This window comes from Thamnophis elegans, chromosome 16, assembly GCF_009769535.1.
Source record: "Thamnophis elegans isolate rThaEle1 chromosome 16, rThaEle1.pri, whole genome shotgun sequence".
Classification (NCBI taxonomy): Eukaryota; Metazoa; Chordata; class Lepidosauria; order Squamata; family Colubridae; genus Thamnophis; species Thamnophis elegans.
In genome coordinates, this window is record NC_045556.1 from 8,450,252 (window position 1) to 8,474,031 (window position 23,780).

General features: G+C 41.1%; 1 protein-coding gene and 1 long non-coding RNA gene across 2 annotated transcripts; one reads left to right on the forward strand and one right to left on the reverse strand.

Annotated features, from left to right (window-relative positions):
• Nucleotides 1–577: 577 nt before the first annotated feature.
• LOC116519619 (tropomodulin-2) lies at nt 578–20,190 on the forward strand. Its single transcript, XM_032233587.1, has 9 exons — nt 578–828; nt 2,875–3,031; nt 12,235–12,357; nt 14,145–14,228; nt 15,078–15,208; nt 15,902–16,009; nt 16,292–16,435; nt 17,130–17,274; nt 18,514–20,190. Exons 1-9 carry the CDS (start codon nt 703–705, stop codon nt 18,543–18,545), a joined length of 1,050 nt encoding a protein of 349 aa, XP_032089478.1. The 5' UTR covers nt 578–702; the 3' UTR covers nt 18,546–20,190.
• LOC116519620 lies at nt 6,538–23,717 on the reverse strand. Its single transcript, XR_004256660.1, has 3 exons — nt 23,595–23,717; nt 9,844–10,290; nt 6,538–6,828 (listed from the first exon to the last, which is right to left on the reverse strand). It is a non-coding gene; the product is annotated as an uncharacterized LOC116519620 (long non-coding RNA).
• Between the last annotated feature and the right edge of the window lie 63 nt (nt 23,718–23,780).

Sequence of the window (23,780 nt, forward strand, 5' to 3'; positions counted from 1 at the left end):
AATGCTCCTTTTCTTTGACAATGGAAAGCTCAGGTAGGTAGAGTTGGCCTTTGACTTGTGCAAATTCCATGAGACACTGCTAATAATTCTTATTGGAGTGTTAGAAGAATTGCAACGAATTAATAGATGCAATAGGTGGATCAGGGGCTAAGATGCTGAGCTTGTCGATCAGAAAGCTTGGCAGTTTGGCGATTCGAATCCCTACCACCGCGTAACACAGTGAGCTCCCATTACTTCACCCAGCTTCTGCCAACCTAGCAGTTCGAAAGCATGTAAAAATGCAAGTAGAAAAATAGGAACCACCTTTGGTGGGAAGGTAACAGTGCTCCATGCACCTTTGGCGTTTAGTCATGCCAGCCACATGACCACAGAGACGTCTTCGGACAGCTCTGGCTCTTCGGCTTTGAAGTGAAGATGAGCACCGCCCCCTAGAGTCGGGAATGACTAGCACATATGTGCAAGGGAAACCTTTAGCTTAATATATGTGATGTACTTTTAGTAGTTGAAAGAACCAAGCAGATATTAAGATTAGGGTTTATATTTGTATTATAAAACATATAATGTAAAACATCACCAATCAGCTGTTTCTGCAAGGTTTGTAAAGTATCAGAGAGAACTGACCATCTCTCTTTCTTCCAGGGATCCGGAAGAGTGTCTTGTGAATGATTGACAGGTAAACGTTAAACGACGTGATTGAGAGACATGTCAGTGCCATTCCGGAAAGAGTTGGAGAAATACAAAAACATCAACGAAGATGAAATTCTGAACAAACTCTCTGAGGATGAACTAAAACAGCTAGAGAATGTCCTTGATGACCTAGACCCAGAGGTACGTTCTTAAACAATGAAACCACATTTCTGATCTTCAAAATTAGCTCCTTAAATAACAGAATCACAGAGTTGGAAGGAGCCTTGGAGGTCTTCTAGTCCAACCCCCTTGCTTAGGCAGGAAATGTTTATAACGCCTGAAGGTATAAAGATGCAAGCTAGATTCATGATTAGTTTTAACTGTATCCACAATGTCTGGTGCAGCGAACCATAATCCCTTGTATATAATGCCCACGTTCACAAGACTAGGATAAACAATCCACATGGGATGTCTTCAACTCCATCAATGTGGCTGGTGACAATAGATTGTGGAATTTACAGTCATTCAGAAGGAACAAAGAGCTCTTTGGCTAATGTTTGAAGCGACACATGAAGCAGAAGGTGGTGATGGCCCAGAGATGCTGTGTATGCTGAAAGGGTGATGGTGGGATAGGACTGCACTTTAATGTCTACTAGATCTGTGTGTGCTTTGAAAATGATTCAGATGAGGTATTATAGGGTATGAGCCTTGGTGGCGCAGTGGTTAGACTGCAGTACTGCAGGCTACTTCTGCTGACTGCCGGCTGCCTGCAATTGGGCAATTCAAATCTCACCAGGCTCAAAGTTGACTCAGCCTTCCATCCTTCCGAGGTGGGTAAAACGAGGACCCAGATTGTTGGGGACAAGAGGCTGACTCCGTAAAACCGCTTAGAGAGGGCTATAAAAGCACTGTGAAGCGGTATGTAAGTCTAAGTGCTCTTGTTATAGAGGGAAGCATCTTTGCTCACTCTGTAAACCATTTAGAGAGGGCTGTAAAGGCACTGTAAAGCAGTACATAAGTCTTAAGTGCTCTTGTTGTAGAGAGAAGCATCTTTGTGCTAGTCGTTCAACGAACCTAATTTTTTTTCAGACTTCCACTCAAGTCTGAAAAAATGGTGGCGTTTTAATGAATAGTAGCTCCCTTCAGCTTTGAAGCACTTTTCCCAAATCAATTTTGTAGCGTGTACAGCATTTTTCTTACAAGAATCTCAAGTGGAATGTAATTTCTGAGATAAAAAAAGAGATCCTTCCTGCAGCTGCCCCAGTGGTGGGTTGCAAATTTTTTTAGAACCTCTTCTGTAGGTGTGGCCTGCTTTGTGGGAGTGGCTTGATGGTCATGTGACTGGATGGGAGTGGCTTGACAGCCATGTGACTGGTAGGCGTGGCCAACTTGTAAAATGTGGTGAAACTCACTTAACAATGTTCTTGCTTAGCAACCAAAATGTTGGCTCAGAAAATCTGGCATTTGAAGCACGCAAGTCTTAAAGCTGTCAAGACCCCTGCACCCCTAACCCTTTAGGAAAAAAACCCCAGGGGTGTTCAAACTTGACAGCTTTAAGACTTGTGGACTTCAACTCCCAGAATTCCTCCTCTCGCTCTTCATCTTGATGATGTGCGGACGGACGGGGGGAGGGAGCTGGAACCGGTTCTAAACGGCACTGTAGATTTGTGGAACCTCTTCTACAGAAGAAGTTAGAACTGGCAGGAACCCACCTGAGCTGCCCTTTGTGTGACTATATGTTGACTTAGGTAGGGGATGCTGCAATGGTGGTAAATGCGAGGACAGGTTGTAAATCACTTTTTTGAGTGCCCTGGTAAGTTTGAAGGGTCGCTAAACAAATGTTTTGAGTTGAGGATTATCTTTATCCTTTTTGGGTGGTGTGGGGGCCTAGAGGTGGTGCTCTTGCCTCACAATCAGGAGGCTGTGAGTTCGATCCTAGGTAGAGGCAGATATTTCTCTCTCTGGGCACAATGAGAATATAGGTGCTGAACAAAACTCCGCCCTGGGGATGGGAAGGGCATCTGGCCAGTAAACATTCTGTTAGCTCCATTCAGTTGCCCAAACTCCACCCCGCAAGGGATTATGGGGGTCATTAAAAAAGGACGACTATCTGTATCCTTTTTCAATTCTGTTTGCTCTGAAGCAGACATCCGTATGAGGTAGATTTCACATTAAAAGAAGTTGTGGAAATGTTCAACTCCTCCTGACTGAATAATTCCTTCTGTTTCTCACGCTCGGCTGTGGCAGAATGCCCTTCTACCAGCTGGCTTTCGACAGAAAGATCAGACCAGCAAACCTGCCACGGGGCCTTTTGATAGAGAACGGCTGTTGTCCTACTTGGAGAAGCAAGCCTTGGAGCTCCAAGACCGACAAGATATTGTACCTTTCACTGGAGAAAAGAAAGGTACGTCCCCGACTGTGAAGGATAAAGAAAGGGAGAGTCTGTGGTTATGTTGGTGCCCACCACCACCACCACGCCCAACACGGCACACAAACATCTATGCAAATTGCAAGGGTTTAAATATGCAATTTGTGCAAACACCTTCTCTTTACTCTAAATTATTACCATTGTATAATCGCATTTGATATGAAAAGTTATGTAATAATTAAGTTTATATGTCACCTGTTTTCCAGCAACTCCAGGCAGTTCACAATTGTTAAAATCATTTAAGAACAAAAATCGATACCCCCCCCCAAAAAAGAAAAGGCACAAGTGGAACAAGTTGCTGGTTTTACAATTTGCTCGTGGACTACCTTGGTCAAAATCTTTTTCTGTCCTTGTTTCCCGGATTCAGTATCAGGCTTGGAATCCATGACTCCCAAGGCCTCTGTCCATATTGGCTCGCTAGGATTTAATACATTTGCCAGTTGGCTTCTCAAGGTATTTCGGTAACTTTTAATGTTAGGACTCATGTTTTTCTGATCCATTTTTTTTTCCCTTCCACTTTCACAGTTCTCATTCAGGAAAAGGATGTTATCCCTAGCCAAAGGCTAGGAATTTGGGGACTTGTAGTATCAGTCCACTTGCAAAGTATCTCGTTGAAGAAGGCTGATGTACAGGATTCGCTCACTCAAGCGTTAAATGGGAACTTTCTTTGTCTCTTTCCACGGAAAAGAGAACTACAACAGGAAACTCCACCCTGAATTAACTCATCCCAACAGCATGTAGTAATTAGTTGCTAAATGATTTAATGGCACCGATCAGAAAATGGTAGGCACGGATTTGAGAAATATCATTTCTACAAAAGGAAATGGTGTGGGTGTTTTGGGTGTTTTAAAATTCCAAATATGTTTTGTTGTGGTTTTGTGTCTGTCTGTCTGTCTGTCATCTATCATTGGCCCTAATGAGTATTAAGCATAGACATTTATTTGCATTTCAGCTGAAGTTGGTAAGAAGCTTTGACTGTGTTGGGGAACAAGATATACTCCATTGAATTTAGCAAAAGGCACATATCAATAGAATACAATAGCAGAGTTGGAAGGGACCTTGGAGGTCTTCTAGTCCAGCCCCTTGCTCAACAGGAAACCCTATACTGCTTCAGACAAATGGCTATCCAACATCTTCTTAAAGACTTCCAGTGTTAGGGCATTCACAACTTCTGGAGGCAAGCTGTTCCACTGATTAATTGTTCTCACTGTGAGGAAATTTCTCCTAAGTTGCTTCTCTCCTTGATTAGTTTCCACCCATTGCTTCTTGTTCTACACTCAGCTGCCTTGGAGAATAGTTTGACTTCCTCTTCTTTGTGGCAACCCCTGAGATAAAGGAACACTGCTATCATGTCTCCCCTGGTCCTTCTTTTCATTAAACTAGACATACAGTTCCAGTAACCATTCTTTATATGTTTTAGTTTCCAGTCCCCTAATCATCTTTGTTGCTCTTCTCTGCACTCTTTCCAGAGTCTCCACATCTTTTCTACATCGTGGAGACCAAAACTGGATGCAGGATTCCAAGTGTGGCCTTACCGAGGCCTTATAAAGTGGTATTAACACTTCATGTGATCTTGATTCTATCCCTCTGTTTATGTAGCCTAGAACTGTGTTGGCTTTTTTGGCAGCTGCTGCACACGGCTGGCTCCTATTTAAATGGTTGTCCACTAGGACTCCAAGATCCCTCTCACAGTTACTACTATTGAGCAAGGTACCACCTATACTATACCTGTGTATTTTGTTTTTCTTGCCTAAGAAATGCTACCGGGGTGCATATCAGGGGTGAAATGCTACCGGTTCAGGCCGGTTCACCCTGAACTGGTAGTAAAGCAAGATGCTACCAAGCAGAAATCCTGTTTTCTAGCGAATGTAAATCGTGCAGCACAGCTGTCCCCCACTCCACCCCACCGCTGTTCAACTTACCTTTGCAGAATTAGAAAAGGCTTCTTAGTGCCTCCGGTGCACGAAGCGTACCAGTAGCAGACTTCAGAACATTTCACCCCTGGCATATGTGTTTGCATTTCACAATAGTAATGTATTAGCAACAGCGTAACCAGGTTGAGAAATGCTAATTGCCTGTAAGTGAATGGCCAAATACTACTTAGGTTAAATATTGTGGCTCCTACCTGCCTAGAAAAGTTGTTTCCATTAGCTTCCTCCCCCCCCCCCTCCCCCGGATTACAGTATTCATTTCATTAGCATGGAAGGTCCCTAGCAAAGAGAAGTCTTGGCTAAGAGAAAGCCTCCTTGGTGTAGAAAGAGAACATCCTGGATTCTCATCATGTCAGCAGTGCCTGGGAGATGATCTGATTTAATTTTCAGCTAAGCAGAGGTGGATTTGCTACAGCTAGGTTGCGGATTTATTCGTTTTTAAAGACACTGAGGTTTTACTTCCACACTAACTGATAACGCGGCGTTGCCCAGGTATTTATTTATAGGGGGAAAATGTTCGGACCGAACGTAATTTCTAATGTTGGATTTCCCCCCCTTATCTGAGGGAGCCCCCTGGTGGAGTATTGTGAAGCCGTTACCATGGCAACTCCACTGCGCTGTAGAGTAGAAGCCATTTTACGGCAGTACAGTAGAAGCCATTTTAAGGCACAACAGGCTGTATCTTAACAGAACACACCTCCCCGAGGAGTTTTAGGGATGTCTTACCGCCACAGTGTATTTTTCCAGAGAGTAAGTCATCGGTGTAACAAGTTTGGTTGAAATTGCTCGAGGCGTTCCAGAGTTATGCTGGAACAAACAAATACACATACACACACAGATTAGAGGGAACTCTAACCTTCCACCACAATTAACAGCTTCTAAGCTTCCTGCCTTTGAAAGGGGAACATTGACTTGACAGCCTTGCAGCTCCTTAAGACAACCAAGCGAAGTCACTGAACGTCAAATGGGTGAAATGTTGCCAAGATTAATTTTGTCTGCAACGTCTTAAAACTGTCCTGCAAAGTGCCAAATTGAGGCGTTTCCCCCTTTTCATCTCCTCTCTTTTGTGTACCGCAGCTTTGAAAGGATTTTTCTGTGTGTTGACAGAGCAAGGATGCCGTCTGTGTCCCCCCAGTACTTCATATTGACAAAACTTTGGGGGAGTGAAAAGAATAGCAGTGAGAGCTAAGAAGCAAGACACGGATCGCAGTAGGTCCTGTGGCAATAAATCTCCATTTACGTTCTCTCCATTGCACGTGAAAAGAACGAACAGGAAAACAACAACCCCACAATAGCTTGACACGATGCCATGGGTTTGTCCCTGTGGAAGAAAGTACAGTACAGTGGAGGGAAACTGACAAAACGTTAGCCAATTTCACCCGTCCTCCTTTTGCCTGTGGACTACAGGGGGGAAACTTTCAGTTATCCGGCCAATACATTCTTTGCAGAAACTGCAGCCAGAGGGAGAGGCGAAGCGAGAGTTCCTTCTGATGGGAAAAATAAGCCATGGCATCTGAAAACAAGCCAGTCCTAACTCTGCAATGATTTCAATAATCCAGTAGCTGAGCTAAATCGACTTGAGTTCTCCAATCTTGCTGATCTCGTGGAGACAGAGAAAACCAGACTTGCTTACAAACGAACACAGAATCCTCTTCTCGGAGTACCCCAAAGGGAATAGGATCTAGTTTATTTATCCCAATCTTCCTCTTTCTAATCCAACCTGAAGAAGCCTGTTTTCAAGTTTCCATCTCATCGAATTTTTTGGGAGAGTCCAAGGACGGTGTTCCAATATTTGAGGGCCTGCCTCAAAGCAGAAGGGGTCCAACCTGTTCTCCAAAGTATCTGAAGGCAAGACAAGAAGCGAGGGATGGAAACTAATCAAGGAAAGAACCAACAACCTAGAACTAAGGAGAAATGTCCTGAACATTAGAACAATGATTCGGCGGAAGGACGTGCCATCCAGGAGTTGTGGGTGCTCCAAACACGGGAGATTAGAGAGATGTTTGTATGAACTGGTATATAGCATTTCCTGCTCGAGCACGGGGTTGGGCTAGAAGACCTCCAGGGTCCCTTCCAGTTCTGTTATTCCCACAGGCGTTCTAAAACTGGGATCCTGCAAAACTTTGCCGTGCTGGGATGATAACCCTTTGCCTGGGGGCCTATGAGCCTGGAGGAAAAAGTGCCAAGCCAGTTATGTAAGATGAGATGAGCTTGCTTGATTTAAAGCTGGCAACACTTACTGAGATACTTGCATAAGAACAAGCCGTGATCCTCGTTGGCAGGACATTCAAGGCATGTGGTGTTTCTGACCACTGCCTTTATTTATTTATTTAATTTTTAATTTTGGCAGGCCTTGCAGTAAAAAAAAAATGGCCGGGGAGTGATTATTTATAAAGCTTAACAGGCTTGATTCTCCTTGGAACTGAGCTGCTTGGGAAGTACTGGCTGAAATAAAGCAGAAACAGTCTTTCTAAGCAAAAATCAGGTGGTAAATTGTAATCGGGAACAGGCAACCGAGGTGAATAATAAGCGTCTGATAAAAGGGATGATTCCCAGGAGTCTTAAGAATATCACTTTTTGATGAAACTCAAAACAGAGCACACAGACTGAGCTATAAACCATGATTTGAATAAACCATGGTTGAAGTTTCCCTCAAGCTAAGTAGTGGTGGGATTCATTTTTTTTTTAACTACCGCTTCTGTGGGCTTGTCTTGGTGGGTGTGGCAGAGGAAGGATATTGCAAAATCCTCATTCCCTCCTCACCCCATTAACCTGTTTTCCAGCTCCGTTCTCCTGTTCAGGGCAATAGAAGAAGACCCAGCCGATCAGCTGGGACTCGGGAGGCAGAGAATAGATGGGGGCGGGGCCAGCCAGAGGTGGTATTTGCCGGTTCTCCGAACTACTCAAACTTTCCAATACCGCTTCGTCAGAACCGCTCAGAACCAGCTGAATACCACCTCTGAAGCTAAGCTATACATGTCACGCCCAGCCGCAAATAAGCAAATGGCATTATGCCTCAATGGGATATGTAAAACCAGTAGCTAACGTTGCTATCTTTATGGAAAAGGGAGCGTTTTACCTATTTGCAACCAATATTTCCACATCAAGAATCTCTGAAAACTTTAGGCTCAGCTCTGGGTTTTCTGCTTCTTAATATGGTGAGTTAAATGACTTCCTGACACATGGACTTCCTTCTGGCACCGACAGATAGTGGAATTTGTTTTTTTCTCATTCAATCATTAAAATATTTTTCACTTTTCACTATGGCAAACTTAACTGGCAGCTTTGGCACCGCTCTTGGGCTAGATGTGTGGGGATCAGCAAGTGAGAATGTGGCGTGAACACCCTACTGGTTTATGTGTAGCGCAAAGGTGTGATCATATATATTTGCTGGCCTTGGTGGGGGAAAGAAGCCATCTGGTATATGAACGTGTATAACAGAATACTAGAGTTGGAAGGGACCTCGGAGGTCTTATAGTCCAACCTTCTGCTCAAGCAGGAAACCCTATACCCATGATGGCGAACCTAGGGCACACATGCCAGAGGTGGCATGCAGAGGCCTCTCTGTGGGCATGCGCACCATCGTCCACTGCCCTTCCCGGGTGCCGGGACACCAGAAAATGACCTGAAAAATGGCCAAAAAGAAGGGTGTTTTCCGGGCCATTTCTGGGGTGGTTTTCAGGCCATTTTTCAGGCTGTTTTGAAGGCCATTTTTGGGGTGAAAAATGCCCAGGAAAATGCCCTGCAAATAGCCTGAAAACAGCTCCAAAAACGCCCCCAAAACTGACATGCATGTGCCAGCCAGCTGGTCTTTGCGTTTCCGGTGCTGCATGCACACGCATTCCAGTTTGGCCACTCGGTGCTGTAAAGGTTTGCCATCACTGCCCCCCACCATTTCGGACAAGTGGTTCTCCAATCTCTCCTTAAAAACCTCCAGCGTTGGAACAGCCACAATTTCTGGAGGCAAGGCATTCCACTGATTAATTATTGCAGCATTAAAAGCCAAATTCTAGTGTATCTGGGTTCCCCCCCTCCCCTTCTTTCTAGCCCACCTTTGTTCTTTGTTTGGAGTAGACTGGTTCACTAGGGAAGTCTTGGACAAAATAAATTATCCCACACTCTGCTGCTTGTGGAGTTCCAGTAGATGCATTAAAGCTTTCCATATGGTTTCATTTACTCTGTGGAAGGACAGTAGGGTGGGAGAGGGGGGGGAATGGTGGGAGGTGGGAGAGCAGAGGAAATAACCTGATCACTTTTCTAGCAAATATTCATATCTGCCTTGGGAAGCCCATTTCACACATCTGGAGTGCTGTGGCTTTATAGATCAAAAGTATATTGAACAGGCTGAGTTTGCACAGTATTCAAAGCTGTGGTTTCTTTAACTACAGTTGGCTGAACAATCGTTGGGGCCTACTTCTCATATAACATTAAACAACAGCAATGGGATGGATCCATGCAACGCATTAAGTCAAAATCAAACACATTATGTGTTTGGCACAAAAGAACGAACATGATCCGGAGAACCCCCCTCCTCACACAGCATTGATTCTGCGTCACAAAAATCACACAAATTATCCTTCTTGGACCAAAGAGCCAGGTTTTTTTCCCCCTCCCTCCCAGCTGCAGCAGAGCTCAAATGACAAAATTTTTATTTTTAAGTTTTGACACTGGAATTCCAGAGCAACTTATACGCAGGGTGAACTTGGAACCCTCTCTAATAGATTTCACAGGCAGCCCTATCAGCAAACCCAATATAATCTTTCCAGTCAGTTTTATAGCTCCTGTAAAAAATTGCTAGCTCGATTTTCCTGCTTGTATAAACAGTGGGCAGCGAACCCTTCCTTCACCTTGACTTACCTCCCAAGCTTTGGCCTCAAGTGAGTCATTCTTCGCTTCCCCTCAAACATGTGAATGTTCTACAATGCGATTCGGATTGGAGCTCTTGGGAAAATTTCTGGCCCCCCAAATGGATCGCATTGTGCCGTCATCACAAATGTTGTATTCGGGAGGAATGACATCTTGTCAAGCAATGAGGTTTCCTCAGATTTTAACCACTCAGATGTTTTTGCAAAGTGGCCAGACACAACCAGGGCGTGTTGACAAATCGGGATGGGAGTTAGTGTCTCAGTTTTTTTTACCTCTTTTGTAATTCTAGAAGCTTCTGTAGCTCATGTAGAAGGCAATATCTGGATGGTAATTTTTGCATTTGCCTGTTGTTGTTGGTGGAGGTGCTTGTTCTCAGTCATCCAAGTTGAGCAGCAATGGAGATGATTACGTTCCTGGCTTCAAAATGGTTTTGGAAGACTGGGGAAGTAGAAATAGCATTATGTGAAAATGTCTTATATCTGGTTGTATTAAACTATAATTGAGAAAAACAAGCTTCCTGTTGCAGGTGTTTTAGCAGGACAGATTACAAGCCTGGAGATAGGGACTAGACCACCGTCTGGAGATAAAGACTGGATCTTTAGGCGATGTTAAGTCTGTGCATAAAAGAGAAGAGTAAGGAGAAACAAGGGCTTTGGAGAACAGTTGTGGTATGGCTTGGATGCAGTGGTGGGATCCTGCCAGTTTAACAACCAGTTCGAGTTTTGCTCTGCCCACGTGCACAGTTTTTGCAAAACTTACCTTCCATGTTACTTCTGCGGAGTAACAGAGTTGAGGCATGGCAACCAGCTCTGCTGTGTAAATCAACCAAGAGAATATAGGTAAGTAAAGCGCAGAGGTGGGAGGTCCGACCTGATTGTTGGAGCAAACCGGTTCGCCCAAACTGGTGCGAACCGGCTGAATCCCACCCCTGCTAGGATGGGCTACATTCAAACCTCACCTCTGCCATAAATTGGATGTAACAGTGGATGTAAGCAGTCACAACCTTATTCTTCTGCTCTCGCTCCCATGATCAATAGAGATTCCATTGATGGTTTTTCTTACTTCTTACTTACTTACATTGCTTTGTAAGTAAGGAGAAGTGCTTTTGGCTCTCAAAAAAATACAACATGCGATTATTATATTATTATTTTTCTTCTGTGAATCACCCCACTTTATAAGTGGAGAGCTAACATAGAACTATGAAGCTATCTGGATTGTCTTGGAGTAGCCGGTCTCTTAACTCAGTCTAACGGACATGCCCTTGGCCTAAGTCCTTCAGAAGAATGTGAGGATAACAACATCATGTATGTAATAATGAAAACAGGACAACCCCATGGCTGAGCAATGAAGATATGTCATTTTATTCATCGGTATGCCTTATGGGATTGAGTCAGGAAAGGTTAAATGCACGAGACATTCAAGAGCTGATGCATTCCTTTGAAAATTATTACCTTATTGCCAGCTTTTAAATTTGGAAATTATGAATCATTTTCCTAAAAATAATACCAGCAGTTAAGTGTTTGCTTTTGTTGGCATTTACTGTGTGAACAGGCCGGACGGCTGTCCAGTAGAAGGCCTGTAGTTGCATTCTAAATTACACAAGCTTTGCTGACTAGGACTTGACCCCTTGGGACTTGTTAGATAAGCTCCCGGTTGGGAGAGCGAGTGCGTTCAGAGAAGCGTTGTGAGAGTTGTGTTGGAGAACAAACCAGCATACAGAGACACTGCAGTTTAAATAGGCTTTTACTTTCGTGGAAATAGAGGTATCAGAGTCCATCAAACAGTCCAAGTCATACACGGATAAGACAGTCAGTCATCAATGTCTTTCAGTTAAGGGATAATCCAAATAACATAGTCCAGTATCATATAATCAGTTCAATACTCAAAGTTTGCTAGCAGTTGCAAAACTCACAATAGCTCACGGCACTTTCTAACAGCCAGCTTCCAAAACACTCAGATCAGATCAGCCCAGCATCTAACAAACAGAGACCTAACAGTCATTCTGGCTCCCTCTTATGGCCGATTGAGGAAACAGCAATCAATCACATTTTACACTATGATTTAAAGAAACAGGTACAGCATTGCTATATGATTCATATATTGCCAACCCAACCGTTAGATTATATTCCTAACAGGACTCAAAAACTTTTATGGATTATAGGCCAACAGGGAAATGACCAAAATTCATACCCTAAGATTTAGTCCTAAATGGGGTCGGTATTCATTCATGTGCTGAATTTTGGTCATTTCCCTGGTTGACTTATAATCCATAAATGTTCTTCCTCTGAATTCATTCTCAGTACAGTAGATACGTAGCATGAACTCCTCTCAGCTCGCAACTATCATGCTCTTCAACTGAAACAGTTCATTTCTGTCTTGAAGGAAAAGCGTTTGTGCCTAAGGAGAGACCAATAGAGACCCACACAGAGAAGAAGGTGACTCTGGATCCAGAATTAGAGGAAGCCCTGGCCAGTGCCTCTGATACGGAGCTGTATGATCTAGCAGGTGTGTGGCAAGGTTCTTTGTTGGTTTGCTTCACAATAGGGTCAGCCTTTCCATCTTTTCAAACTTGTTTACCACTCCAAGCCATTGTTTATGTTTTTTTGTTGTCAAGAGTACACAGATATGGTTACATTTGGTGAAACGGATGTATATATGAACACTCCCCTACCTCAACTGGGAGTCTTACTCCGGGGTGGGCTTAATATTTTTTAGCAAGGGGTTCTCTGCCGGGTTGCTGAGTCGGTGTGACCATGGTGAGCCTGGCCTCCTGCACCACGGTGCGGGGGGGGGGGAGGTGTTTTTGCCCTCCCCATGCTCCGGAGGTTTTGCTTGAGCCTCTGGGAGGGCGAAAATGGCCTCCCCAGGCTCCGGAGGCTGGAAACGGGCCCATTTCCTGCCTTCCCGAACTTCCAGTAGGCCCATTTTCCCCCTCCCCAAGCCTCCGTGTGCACCCTGCACTTATCGACATCCAAAACGGGCCGCGTGGGGACTCCTGGGAGGGGCAGGATGGGTGGGGCCAGCCAGGAGTGGGATTTAGGAGTTCTCCAAACTGCACAGATCTTAGCTAGAGGTTCTCCCAAACTCCTGCGAAACTCCAGCAGCCTATTCCTGGGACTCTTACTCCAAACGAATCCCACAAATGCACTAGCAGCACTCCTTTGATTGAGAAACCAAACAACAGGAACTCTAGAACTGGGTTTAATGGCAGTGTTGATTATGTTGGATAGTCAAAGATTTCAACATTCAGATATGCTGAATATTCAAAGATCTAAAAAGCCAGTCAGGTATACAGGGAGGTTTGAACAGAACTCAAAGCATGTGCATAAGTATATTTTCCAACACAAGAGAACTGTTAACCGCATGCAAATATTTGCTCAGGGCTATTGTATAAGAGTGTAGGTATGCAGCCAGCTGGTAAAGATTTCTGACATCCACACTTATTGAAATATATGCACATGATGGGTAAAGTCTTCACATCTTTTCCAAAATGGAAGGGCTATTCCACTTAAGAAATACATTACGGATGAAATAGCTATTAGAATGCTGATAGTATAGAGGGTGATGGCTCAGCAGTTAAAGAGTGCTGGAGAGCTAACAGCCCGGGTTCGAGTCCTGAGTTCTGTGCAATGGGGTGAGATCCCGTTCCCCGCCCCAGCTCCTGCCCAGCTAGCGGTTCGAAAGCATGAAAATGCAAGTAGATAAATAGGTACCACTTGAGCGGGAAGGTAACAGGGTTTCGTGCACCTTTGGCATATAGTCATGCTGGCCGTATGACCACTGAAATTGTCTTTGGACAACGTGGCTTCCTCGGCCAAGAAACGGAGATTTGGACATGACTGACAGAGAAACCTTTACCTTTACTATATGTATCATATGGCTCAGTTTTTACAGGTACTGAATTCATCACTGTCCTTTTCTGCTATAGTTTTTATCTCAACCAATTAAACTGCTATAGTTTAAACTCGTCTGCTTTCATATAAATGATTTCCATTTTTTTAATTTTTGCAGTTACTCTCTGCAGGTTTTAGTGGGTTACACTTTGCATTTTCAATTACGTGAAATGCTACCTGGTAAGCTTCTTTGAAGAGGCACATTTTCCTAAACAGCAGCATAAACTAATTTAAGTAGATCATCCTAAATGAAAAACAATCCACCTGATTATCCTCCTCTTGACATATTAGCTACTGATGGGTAACATGGAAGAATTCTAGGAGAAAAGCAGGAGATTCTAGATGAAGACCATGGGTCTTTTCAAGCCATCTTATTGCTGGTATTTCTGGTACTTCTAGCTGTCCTCGGAGTTCATAACTTGGTCAACAACCCTAAGTTTGATGAAGGAACCACCGGTCAAGATGGCAAAGGAATTGTGAAAAGTAAGTAGACGCGTTCCCCTGCATCCCATCAAACCAACCAATGGAGCAATGTTCTACAACCATCAAACTTCTTATGCTGCTAATCTTTTTCTCCCTGTGATGATTATGATAATTGTTGCAAAGATCCAATTAGCAATTGGCCAAGGTGGCAGGTCTCCTAAACTGCATTCCCATCGTGAATGAGGCAATTAGGAGTTTGCTCTGTCAGGCGCTTTTGTTCCAAAAACAATATTTTCCCCCTTAAGGCAGTAGTATTTTTTAAAAAATATAATTAAAATAGCTAGTGAAGAATCTATTTTAGGAGTTTCTACGAACTGAGTTACGTAACTGAAAATATAGCTGGCTATGAGCTTAACACGATCTTAAGCTATGCCCTGGCTTGATCATGCTTTACTGAATTGGCTATGTTTACATAATCAGGGAAGCCAAAACCATATTTCTAATTATCATGATGTATGAAAATGTAGGAATGCTTATGCCTCGTTATCTACAAGAAAAGGAAGAGAACTTGACAGCCTTGTCTGAAAGCCTTCTGTTGAGTCAACAAAGTCTTGAATAAGGGATAAAGTGTTTGGAAAATCAAAATTTACAGCCATGCGTACTAGGCAGCCTAAAAAATTGCTGTAAATTGGTAGAAGTGGACAAAAATGTTTAAAAAAGGAGAGAAGGGACAAAAATGACTTTGTAGAAATGAGAAAGCCAAAGCTATTATAAAATAAACCATCAGATTATAATTGGTGGCCCCAGAATGCATATGTCATTTTACTGAAAAAAGTATTTCTAAAGAAAAGTTTGCATTAATGGTATATGGACGGAAGGAAGGCATTTGTGCTCTTTCCCCTCCCCCAGATGTGGTTAAAGGTGAAAAGGTCAAGCCTGTTTTTGAAGAGCCACCTAACCCAACAAATGTGGAAGCCTGTTTGCAAAGACTTAAGGCAAATGATCCCACTCTCCAAGAAGTCAATCTGAACAACATAAAGGTACTTCTATCAAAGTCAAATTCAGTTGTTTTATTGTCCCAGTCTTTACATGTAAAATATGTCGAGATGTGTCTTGCTTTTTTCGTGTCTAGACTATAGCTTCATCCATCAAAGGTGTTATGAAGCAGATATTAAATGTCAAACTGAATTTGAAAAAAACAAAACTATATTTGCATTCTCTCAAACATAAAACTGATTAGAGTAATGATACTTCAGAGGATGATGAATTGCAATTTCATTCCCTTCAAAAAGATATGCTGAAACATTTTTAAAACCAATGATCAGCCTTGTAAACACAACATTTTTGAGTGTGAGATCGAAACAACCATGTGCTCACTGTTGTGGAATTGTTGCTTGTGCCTCTTCCTTTTTTTAAAGCTTCTATTTCGATAAAACATGTCTATTAGCTTTAGATTGATCCTAATCTATTTGCCTGACCAATTATCTTGTTTTATTTTAAATATTTTGTTAGTTGTCTTGATGCTATTATATAGAAAGGTGGGATACAAATATTATTAAATGTGTTATAATCCAAGTTAAAATTAGAGGCCTGCTCAAAAAATTGATTCTTTTACAGTTTGGGATACTGTGCTGTCCAACACAGTTTTGACAGAACCAGGTCACTATATGACTATCCTGGAATCTATTCAATTCAAGCAATTACACTAGAGGTTTTTTTCTAATCTTATGCAGAACATCCCAATTCCAACTCTTAAAGAGTTTGCAAAGGCTCTGGAAACCAATAACCATGTGAAAAAATTCAGCCTGGCAGCTACTCGAAGCAACGACCCTGTTGCAATGGTGAGGTGTTTTGCATATTCTATTTTAATACTGGGTTGATAAAAAGTATTAGAAAATAATGCAGAATAAACAAACACTCTAAAATATAAACAGTGTAAAGTTTCATGTTTCAAAAGCTGCAGACTTGCATTGTTTTGAATTTTCTGTGAATGCCTTCTATACCTTATTTAACACATTCAACTATTTTCACACTATTTTGAGGTGACAATGGTGGAAAGGTCAGTTCTGAAATGTAATATTTCTTAAGGCAAACAGGAACAAAACTGCTGTGTTTCTTTTCAGGCTTTTGCAGATATGCTAAAAGTAAATAAGACATTGAAAAGTCTAAATATAGAATCCAATTTTATCACTGGGACAGGCATCCTTGCTTTGGTTGATGCTCTGAAAAGAAATGAAGTACTGGCAGAAATCAAAATTGACAATCAGGTAAGGAAAGGATAGCAGAGTGGACCTTCAGATTGGCTGGACTCCAAAAGTTGCTATTTACGATGAGCCTTGTTTGAGATCTTGTAACGTGGCCTGATTTAATGTATATGTTTGATTTTTCTTAGCATGTTAAAATTCAGTCATGCAGGAACCCTCAGTGTGAAAATATTAATGTTTCTTTTACACTCAGAAATATGTTACTGTAAGAGAATAGAATTTCCCTAGTCTAGCATTTTCCCTCTTCCAGTGGCAAAGTAGATTAATAAAGCTAGGGAATTATTTCAGGGGGGAGGGATTAGTATCTGGTTTGTTCAAAATGCAAGTCCCTGCTTGACTTTGTACAGGTAGTCCTCAAATGAGCCCAAAATTTATGTTGCTAAGTGAGAAATTTGTTAAGTGAGTTTTGCCCCATTTTACGATCTTTCTTGCCACAATTGTTAAGTGAATCACTGCAGCTGTTAAATTAATAGCACGGTTAAGTGAATATTCTTTGACTATGATAAGCTCCATCACCACACACCAAATATTAGATCTAGAGAATTCAGTTTTGAATTCTTAGAGAATTCAGTTTTGTGCATGAAGTTGCATGGATGACAGGGATATGATATCAATTTAGGTTGAAAGTTGTTTATAAAGAGGGATGCTGCTGTGAACCAGCAATGATATTTTCCATTTGATTCGATTGCTTTCTCAGAGACAACAGCTTGGTACAGCAGTGGAGATGGAGATCGCTCAGATGTTGGAGGAGAATTCTCAAATTCTCAAATTTGGTTACCAGTTTACAAAGCAAGGCCCAAGAACCAGGGTAGCAGCTGCCATCACTAAAAACAATGATCTAGGTAAGATACCAACCCCTCACGATTGGTGAAAGCTCAGGAGCATCCTTACAAAATGACACATTGGATATACAAGGACCACCAAAGATCTCTTAACACAAAACGAAATTGATGAAGCAAGAGTGGACTAGAAGGAATGACCATCATTGTAAAAATAAACAGATCTTCTTTCTGGATGGTCAGGAAGGATTGTCTCATGAGAAACAAGGCTAACTAGGAGTTTGTCTACTGATAAAGAGATAATGTTTTTCTTTACATTTTGAAGGTACGAGGAGAGGGTTACAAACATAACAATTGTTTCAGAAGCTTTCTTATCAGGTCAGCTAGTCACTTGGAAACTAAGTTCTGTTTTTACCCTATAATGAAATAATATGATAAGACGATGGCTGAACCCCATATATCCGTGACCCGTCAAAAGCGCGGAGGACAAAATCGCGCTCGACGAAAGTGCGCATGTGACGTCATCACAGCGCAACGAAAAAAAATTAAAAATTGAAATAAAATTAAAATTAAACCAAGCCGATTCACATAAAGGTAAGGGTTAGGTTTAGGGTTAGGGTTAGGTTAAGGGTTAGGGTTAGGTTTAGAGCGTTAGCGTTAGGTTTAGCGTTAGGTTAAGGGTTAGCGTTAGGTTTAGCGTTACGTTAACGGTTAGGTTAAGGGTTAGGTTTAGGGTTAGGTTTGGGGTTAGGTTTAGGGTTAGGTTTAGGGTTAGGTTTGGGGGGTTAGGGTAAGGTTTTAGCTTTATTTTTACATTTTTCGATCACAGCGCGATGTTTTCGTCGCGCTGTGATGACGTCAAATGCGCGCTTTCGTCGAGTGCGCTTTTGTCCTCCGCGGTTTTGTGGTGGAACCCATATATCAAAGAAAAAGAAATACTGATGAAAAGAAATTAATATGTACCTTGTTGGTAACACTTTATTCTTTATGTTGGATTTCCAAACAATACAAGTTGCACTGTGTAATACGAAGCTTGTAAATAACTAACACAGGAACCCAAAATATGCATATTTGTTTAGGTTAAATAATAACAGAAATGATTTGCTGCCCAAATTTACTGTAGGTTTACTACAGTACAAAATCAAAGGACAAGTAATATTGGTCCCATGGTGGAAGGGGTGAACACAAATGTAGACATAAATAAAATTGTTTATTAACCACCTTTGCAAAAAAGTTACATTAGAAAAAATATTTTGTGACACTTAAAAAGCAATGTTTGTCCGTCTTCCTTTCTCTCTCTAGTTCGCAAGAAACGAGTGGAAGAACGCCATTAGCCTTGTCTCTGAGGATGTGAAAGAAGACAAGGATTTCATCACAATCTCATAACATTTTACTGATTTAGAGGGAAGATACTGGAAAGGCTTTAGAACGAGACTGCTCATGTTCCATTACCTCAATTCATCCCTTCCCATCATTTGAATCCAGCCTAATTTTCCTTTCCCCAGCAATCAACAATCATGCTCTGAATTCAAGATGCTCTGAAGGGAAGACCAATCGAAACTTGGTGTCAAAACGGGGAGAGCTACAAGTTAGTCTTTTCTCTCCTTTCCATTTAATGCTAATCCATGAGTGATCAGGAAATTTTTAATGCCTGTCCAAGTGGGAAATGTTTAATGGATTGTGCTTTCTATGTTATTCAAATCGCCACCTCCTCTTGGCTCATAGTAAGCCTAGGTTTGCTCTTTGTTTCCTGTTATCTTTCTACGGCTATGTGCAAACTGTAAAGAAAGGGACCAAGGTCATTTTAAAACAACTTGTCATGCCAAGGTGGAACTGTTCTCATACCAGCACACTCTGCCAAACAAATCAATCTTCCAATTCCACAGACTACAATGTGCCATAAGCTAGACAGTTGATATATTGCGAAATATTGCTTCTGGAGCGGATAACTGGAGACAAAACTCACAATAGGCTTTGTTCTTACCCAATTATAATTTTCAATAACCTTATCTTGGAACACACTGTAGGATCTAACGGTCAGGACGGATTCATATAAAACGCAACACCATAATGTAACTTTCTTAGTACTCATTTCGTGTATGCCCACTATAGCATAGATGTGTGAATGAAGTCACTATGGGCTTATCTAACAAACCATGGATTAAAAATTCTGAATTAACACTATGCATGAATGCAATGCCAGACAAGCCAAAATTGGAACTGCAATACATGCTAGCATTCTTTTTTCTTTATATTTAGCAACTCATGCTTTATCTGTACTAATCTTTCAACATTGACTAGATTCTTCTAAAGGTAGAACAAATCCTCTAAGGAAAATATGCTAATTTATCCATGGCACAGAATCATAATTAGCACAACCCACTGCTTGAAAATCTTTCTCATGGCTTCTGATTCTAGTTTTCTGGCTGACTGTAAATCATTTACGGTAGTTAAATCAGTCCTAGCCATGCTTTGCCTTGAAATGAACTAATAAGCCTACTGTATAGTGTGAACAAACTATTCTCCTAAATAAGGAGCTATCAAGAGAATTATATTTCCTGTACATAAATATGAAGAGTCATTCAGACACTGGCTACAAGTTAAATCTCTTCTTCAAGTCATAGTGGAGAGACATTAAATTGAAAAAATTCCATGTTACCATTCTGTTCATGAGAAAGCTTCATGAATCCATCCTGCATGATTGCAAGGACTGTTGATTGCGTGCTCACATATGTTACTATTAGGTGAGCCAGTTTCCTAATCTAATTTGCCAACTTAAAATAGCTTCAGCTTACCTTTTAAGTTATTTGTTGATGTGTGTATATGTATTAATAGGAGGCCAAAATAATTACTGACAAACCCATTTGATGTATATAAATGTTCTAATAATAATGTTGTGTTTGTAAAATTGATTTTAAAGTTGTTTTAATTTCTGAAGCTAGACATTTCTTATAACTATTGCCCCTGGATTCAGTGATTCTTAGATAGTGAAGATTAAACTAATCAGTCACTACGGGAGATTGGTGAGAGACACATTTCATATCCTTGTTGCCTAGGAAACGAAGTCTTTCAAATTGATTTATTCTCAGGTCAGAAAATCCCACATTCCAATGTTAGTTATCAGTTTACAAAAGAAAACAATTAGTGAACAATGGATAGCACAAAAGGAAAAGGGAATTCCTCCCTATGATTTCCTGAATAAAGACAGAGTGCCATTAACAGGACTCCCGTCTATGAATTTTGAGATCGGTTGCTTCAGTTAAAAATTGTTAAAAGCATTTAATGCCACACACATATTATACTTGGGGGAAAAAGTGACTCTCACTGTTCAAAAATGTAACAATGGTTATTTTAAAATAATAATAGTAATGGTTGATGTGAAAATCAGCAGGTGAAATTGAATCACAGAACGTGAAAAATGCCCTGAAAAATTCAGAGTTAGCATTTAGTTCCACAAGATCTCTCTTGTACTTTTAAAATTCACTGCAACTGAAATGCATCACAGTATTAAAGAGCAAGTACTGGACATTGGGAGAATAACCAGTAAGTGACTCACTATTGTGTCTGTAATATTTGGAAGGAAGTACTTAACTAAGATTACCACTAATTGAAGTAATTTTTTGTTTTTATTTTCCTCAGTATAATGCCATTTGGATGTCTTTTCCAAAACCCACTCTCTCTACAGCTGGGCATAAAAATACATTTTAAAATAAAATGCATTGTTATTTATAGCTATGAAGATTAGCTTTAAAAAAAGAAACTGAGGATTTTCTGCCTGCAAATTTCCACCCAATGTATGGCAAAAATAATTGGAAAATAGCTGTTTGCACAAGTTGAAACATTAGTAAAAGGCTATGTGTATACTACATTAAAAACATACCTAATCAGAAAGCACAACTTCTAAAAAATGTTCCCAAATGCTGCTTCCCTATAGCCCAACCCAAAGATTTCCAAGAATGTCATCTAAAATAATTTTTAGAATCATTTTTAAAATACTGCATGGAGAATTAGATCTGAAATCATTTAATAATGACATACTTAAAGATGGATGTTCCCAAGACCATAATATATTCTTTTCTTTCTTTCCCAGCTTTGACAGATTTTTCCACGTCATAATTTAAATGTCTATTCATTAATGTTTCTTCATTTTGGGGAAAAACCGGACACAAAGTAAATATAGCCAATTACAACTGGCTACAGTATGATTTTTTTTAAAGCTGTAAGCATTGTATATGTGATACTGTATTTACATATGATAATTATTTTGTGGGCATCCTGACTGTTTTTATTTCACATTCTTGAATGTATACTTTATCCAAATAACTTGCAGCCTTATTCATCCTTCTACCCTAGAGTTGTGTGTCTAACAGCAGTATTTGGTTATATTTATCAGCTAATTCCTGATCTCATCAGCTGTCTTTAAATGTCTAAATAATATAGATATGACTGCCATAAAAAGCAGCATTCACTGGGTTGCATGGAAGCTAAGAATGTCCTTGTCTTGAATAATACCTGCTTCAACATACATGTGCATCCTTTGAAAACAAAGTTGGTTTTTTTCTCCCTTGGGAAGTATTGTTTTGATCATATGTAACTTCCATCATCAGTTATGCAAATATTACTGATCAGTCACAGCTTTAGAACAGAGTACTGTAACTACTAATAAATTAGAAAGTCATTTTAATGTGTTTGTGCAGTTACTTGAATACAGATTTGATAGTGTAGCACCTGCTATAGCATAAATTTTATCATAGACTACTCACATTCAACTAGTTTTGGAAAGAACTAAGTAAAGCATATTTTATATAAAGTGCCTTTATTAAAAAAAAAAGAAAAAAACCCTAAGTATAGTACAGCAACTGTGCCATTGTTTTCCACTAGAGGGAAGCCGAGCACATCAAATGCATTTAACAAAAATTTCCAATTTGGAAATTAGTTTCTTTGATCTTCTAACAACAGGAGACAAAGTTTGTATACAACAACAACAACAATATATTTTCCTATTTCTCAAAAAAAGAAAAGAAAAGCGCTCTACAGGACCCAGACTGTGGGGGGATATGCTGACTCTGTAAACTGCTTAGAGAGGGCTGAAAGCCCTATGAAGCAGTATATAAGTCTAACTGCTATTGCTATTGCTACATTGCCAATGAAACATTATGGGCCCTTCCAAAGGAGACAAAAAAAGCTAACCTCCACATTCCCTGGGAAAAACACATGTAGATCCACTGCCCTTGTTCCCACAACTCATTTAACACGGACTCCTTTGGAACAATAGAGGAGAATATTTGCAGACTCCCCCCCCCCCCAGTCCTTTTTTGGGGGTTTCTACTAAGAAATGCATGTATAAGAGGCAACTGGACTTTCTGGGTTTTTTCTTTGAAGACGTTTTGCTTCTCATCCAAGAAGCTTCCTCAGTTCTGACTGGATGGTGGGGAATGGAAGGATTTTATCCTTCCTTGTTTTTCTTTGAAGATGTTTTGCTTCTCATCCAAGAAGCTTCCTCAGTTCTGACTGGATGGTGGGGAATGGAAGGATTTCTCCTTTCTTGTTTTTCTTTGAAGGCGTTTTGCTTCTCATCCAAGAAGCTTCCTCAGTTCTGAATGGATGGTGGGGAATGGAAGGATTTTATCCTTCCTTGTTTTTCTTTGAAGATGTTTTGCTTCTCATCCAAGAAGCTTCCTCAGTTCTGACTGGATGGTGGGGAATGGAAGGATTTCTCCTTTCTTGTTTTTCTTTGAAGGCGTTTTGCTTCTCATCCAAGAAGCTTCCTCAGTTCTGAATGGATGGTGGAATGGAAGAATTTATACTCTTTTCAGACAGCTGGTCATTTGCATCCTCTTTTAGAAAGTCACTTCAGGCCACTTGGAGGCTTGTCTGTGTCCTCAAGGAATATAAATACTTCCATTCCCCACCATTTTTAACAGTCAGAACTGAAGAAGCTTCTTGGATGAGAAGCGAAACATCTTCAAAAGAAAAACCAAGGAAGTTCAGTTGCCTCCAGAAAAAAACACCTTTGGGACAACCATGACCTGGTTGACTGAGAATCACCACAGACATAAGTATTATAATTCTGTTTTTCCCTCCAAAACTACCATTTTTTCCAGGTTCGCAGTTCTTTTACCAGCCTACCTAACGTCCCTGCCCTACTGTCCCCATTTATTTGTACCCATTTCCTGTGTTTTTGTTCATGTTTATTCTTATTCCTGTTATCTTGTACACGAGGGACAAACTAAAATAAAAATAAATAAACATTAAACCCATAAACAAGGCAGCTGGCTAAGCTGTACCCCCCCCAAAATCCACACACTAGAGTTAACGGGGACTCGATTTTTTTTGAGGGGGGAAGGTGGCACCCACGGGATCTCCCGAGGCCCTTCACTGACCTTTTGACAAAAAAAAAAAGCGTCGTGTGAACGCGGTTGCGGGTCACGGGTGGGGGATGGTACGCAAGTCGCCCGGGGACAAAACCTTTCCCCTCAGCGGGGCGCTCGCTCGGAGCATGCGCGAGATTTGGCGCAGGCGCAGAAAGGGCGGCCTGGCCGGAGGCGCGACTCTATCCCACCGCCCTC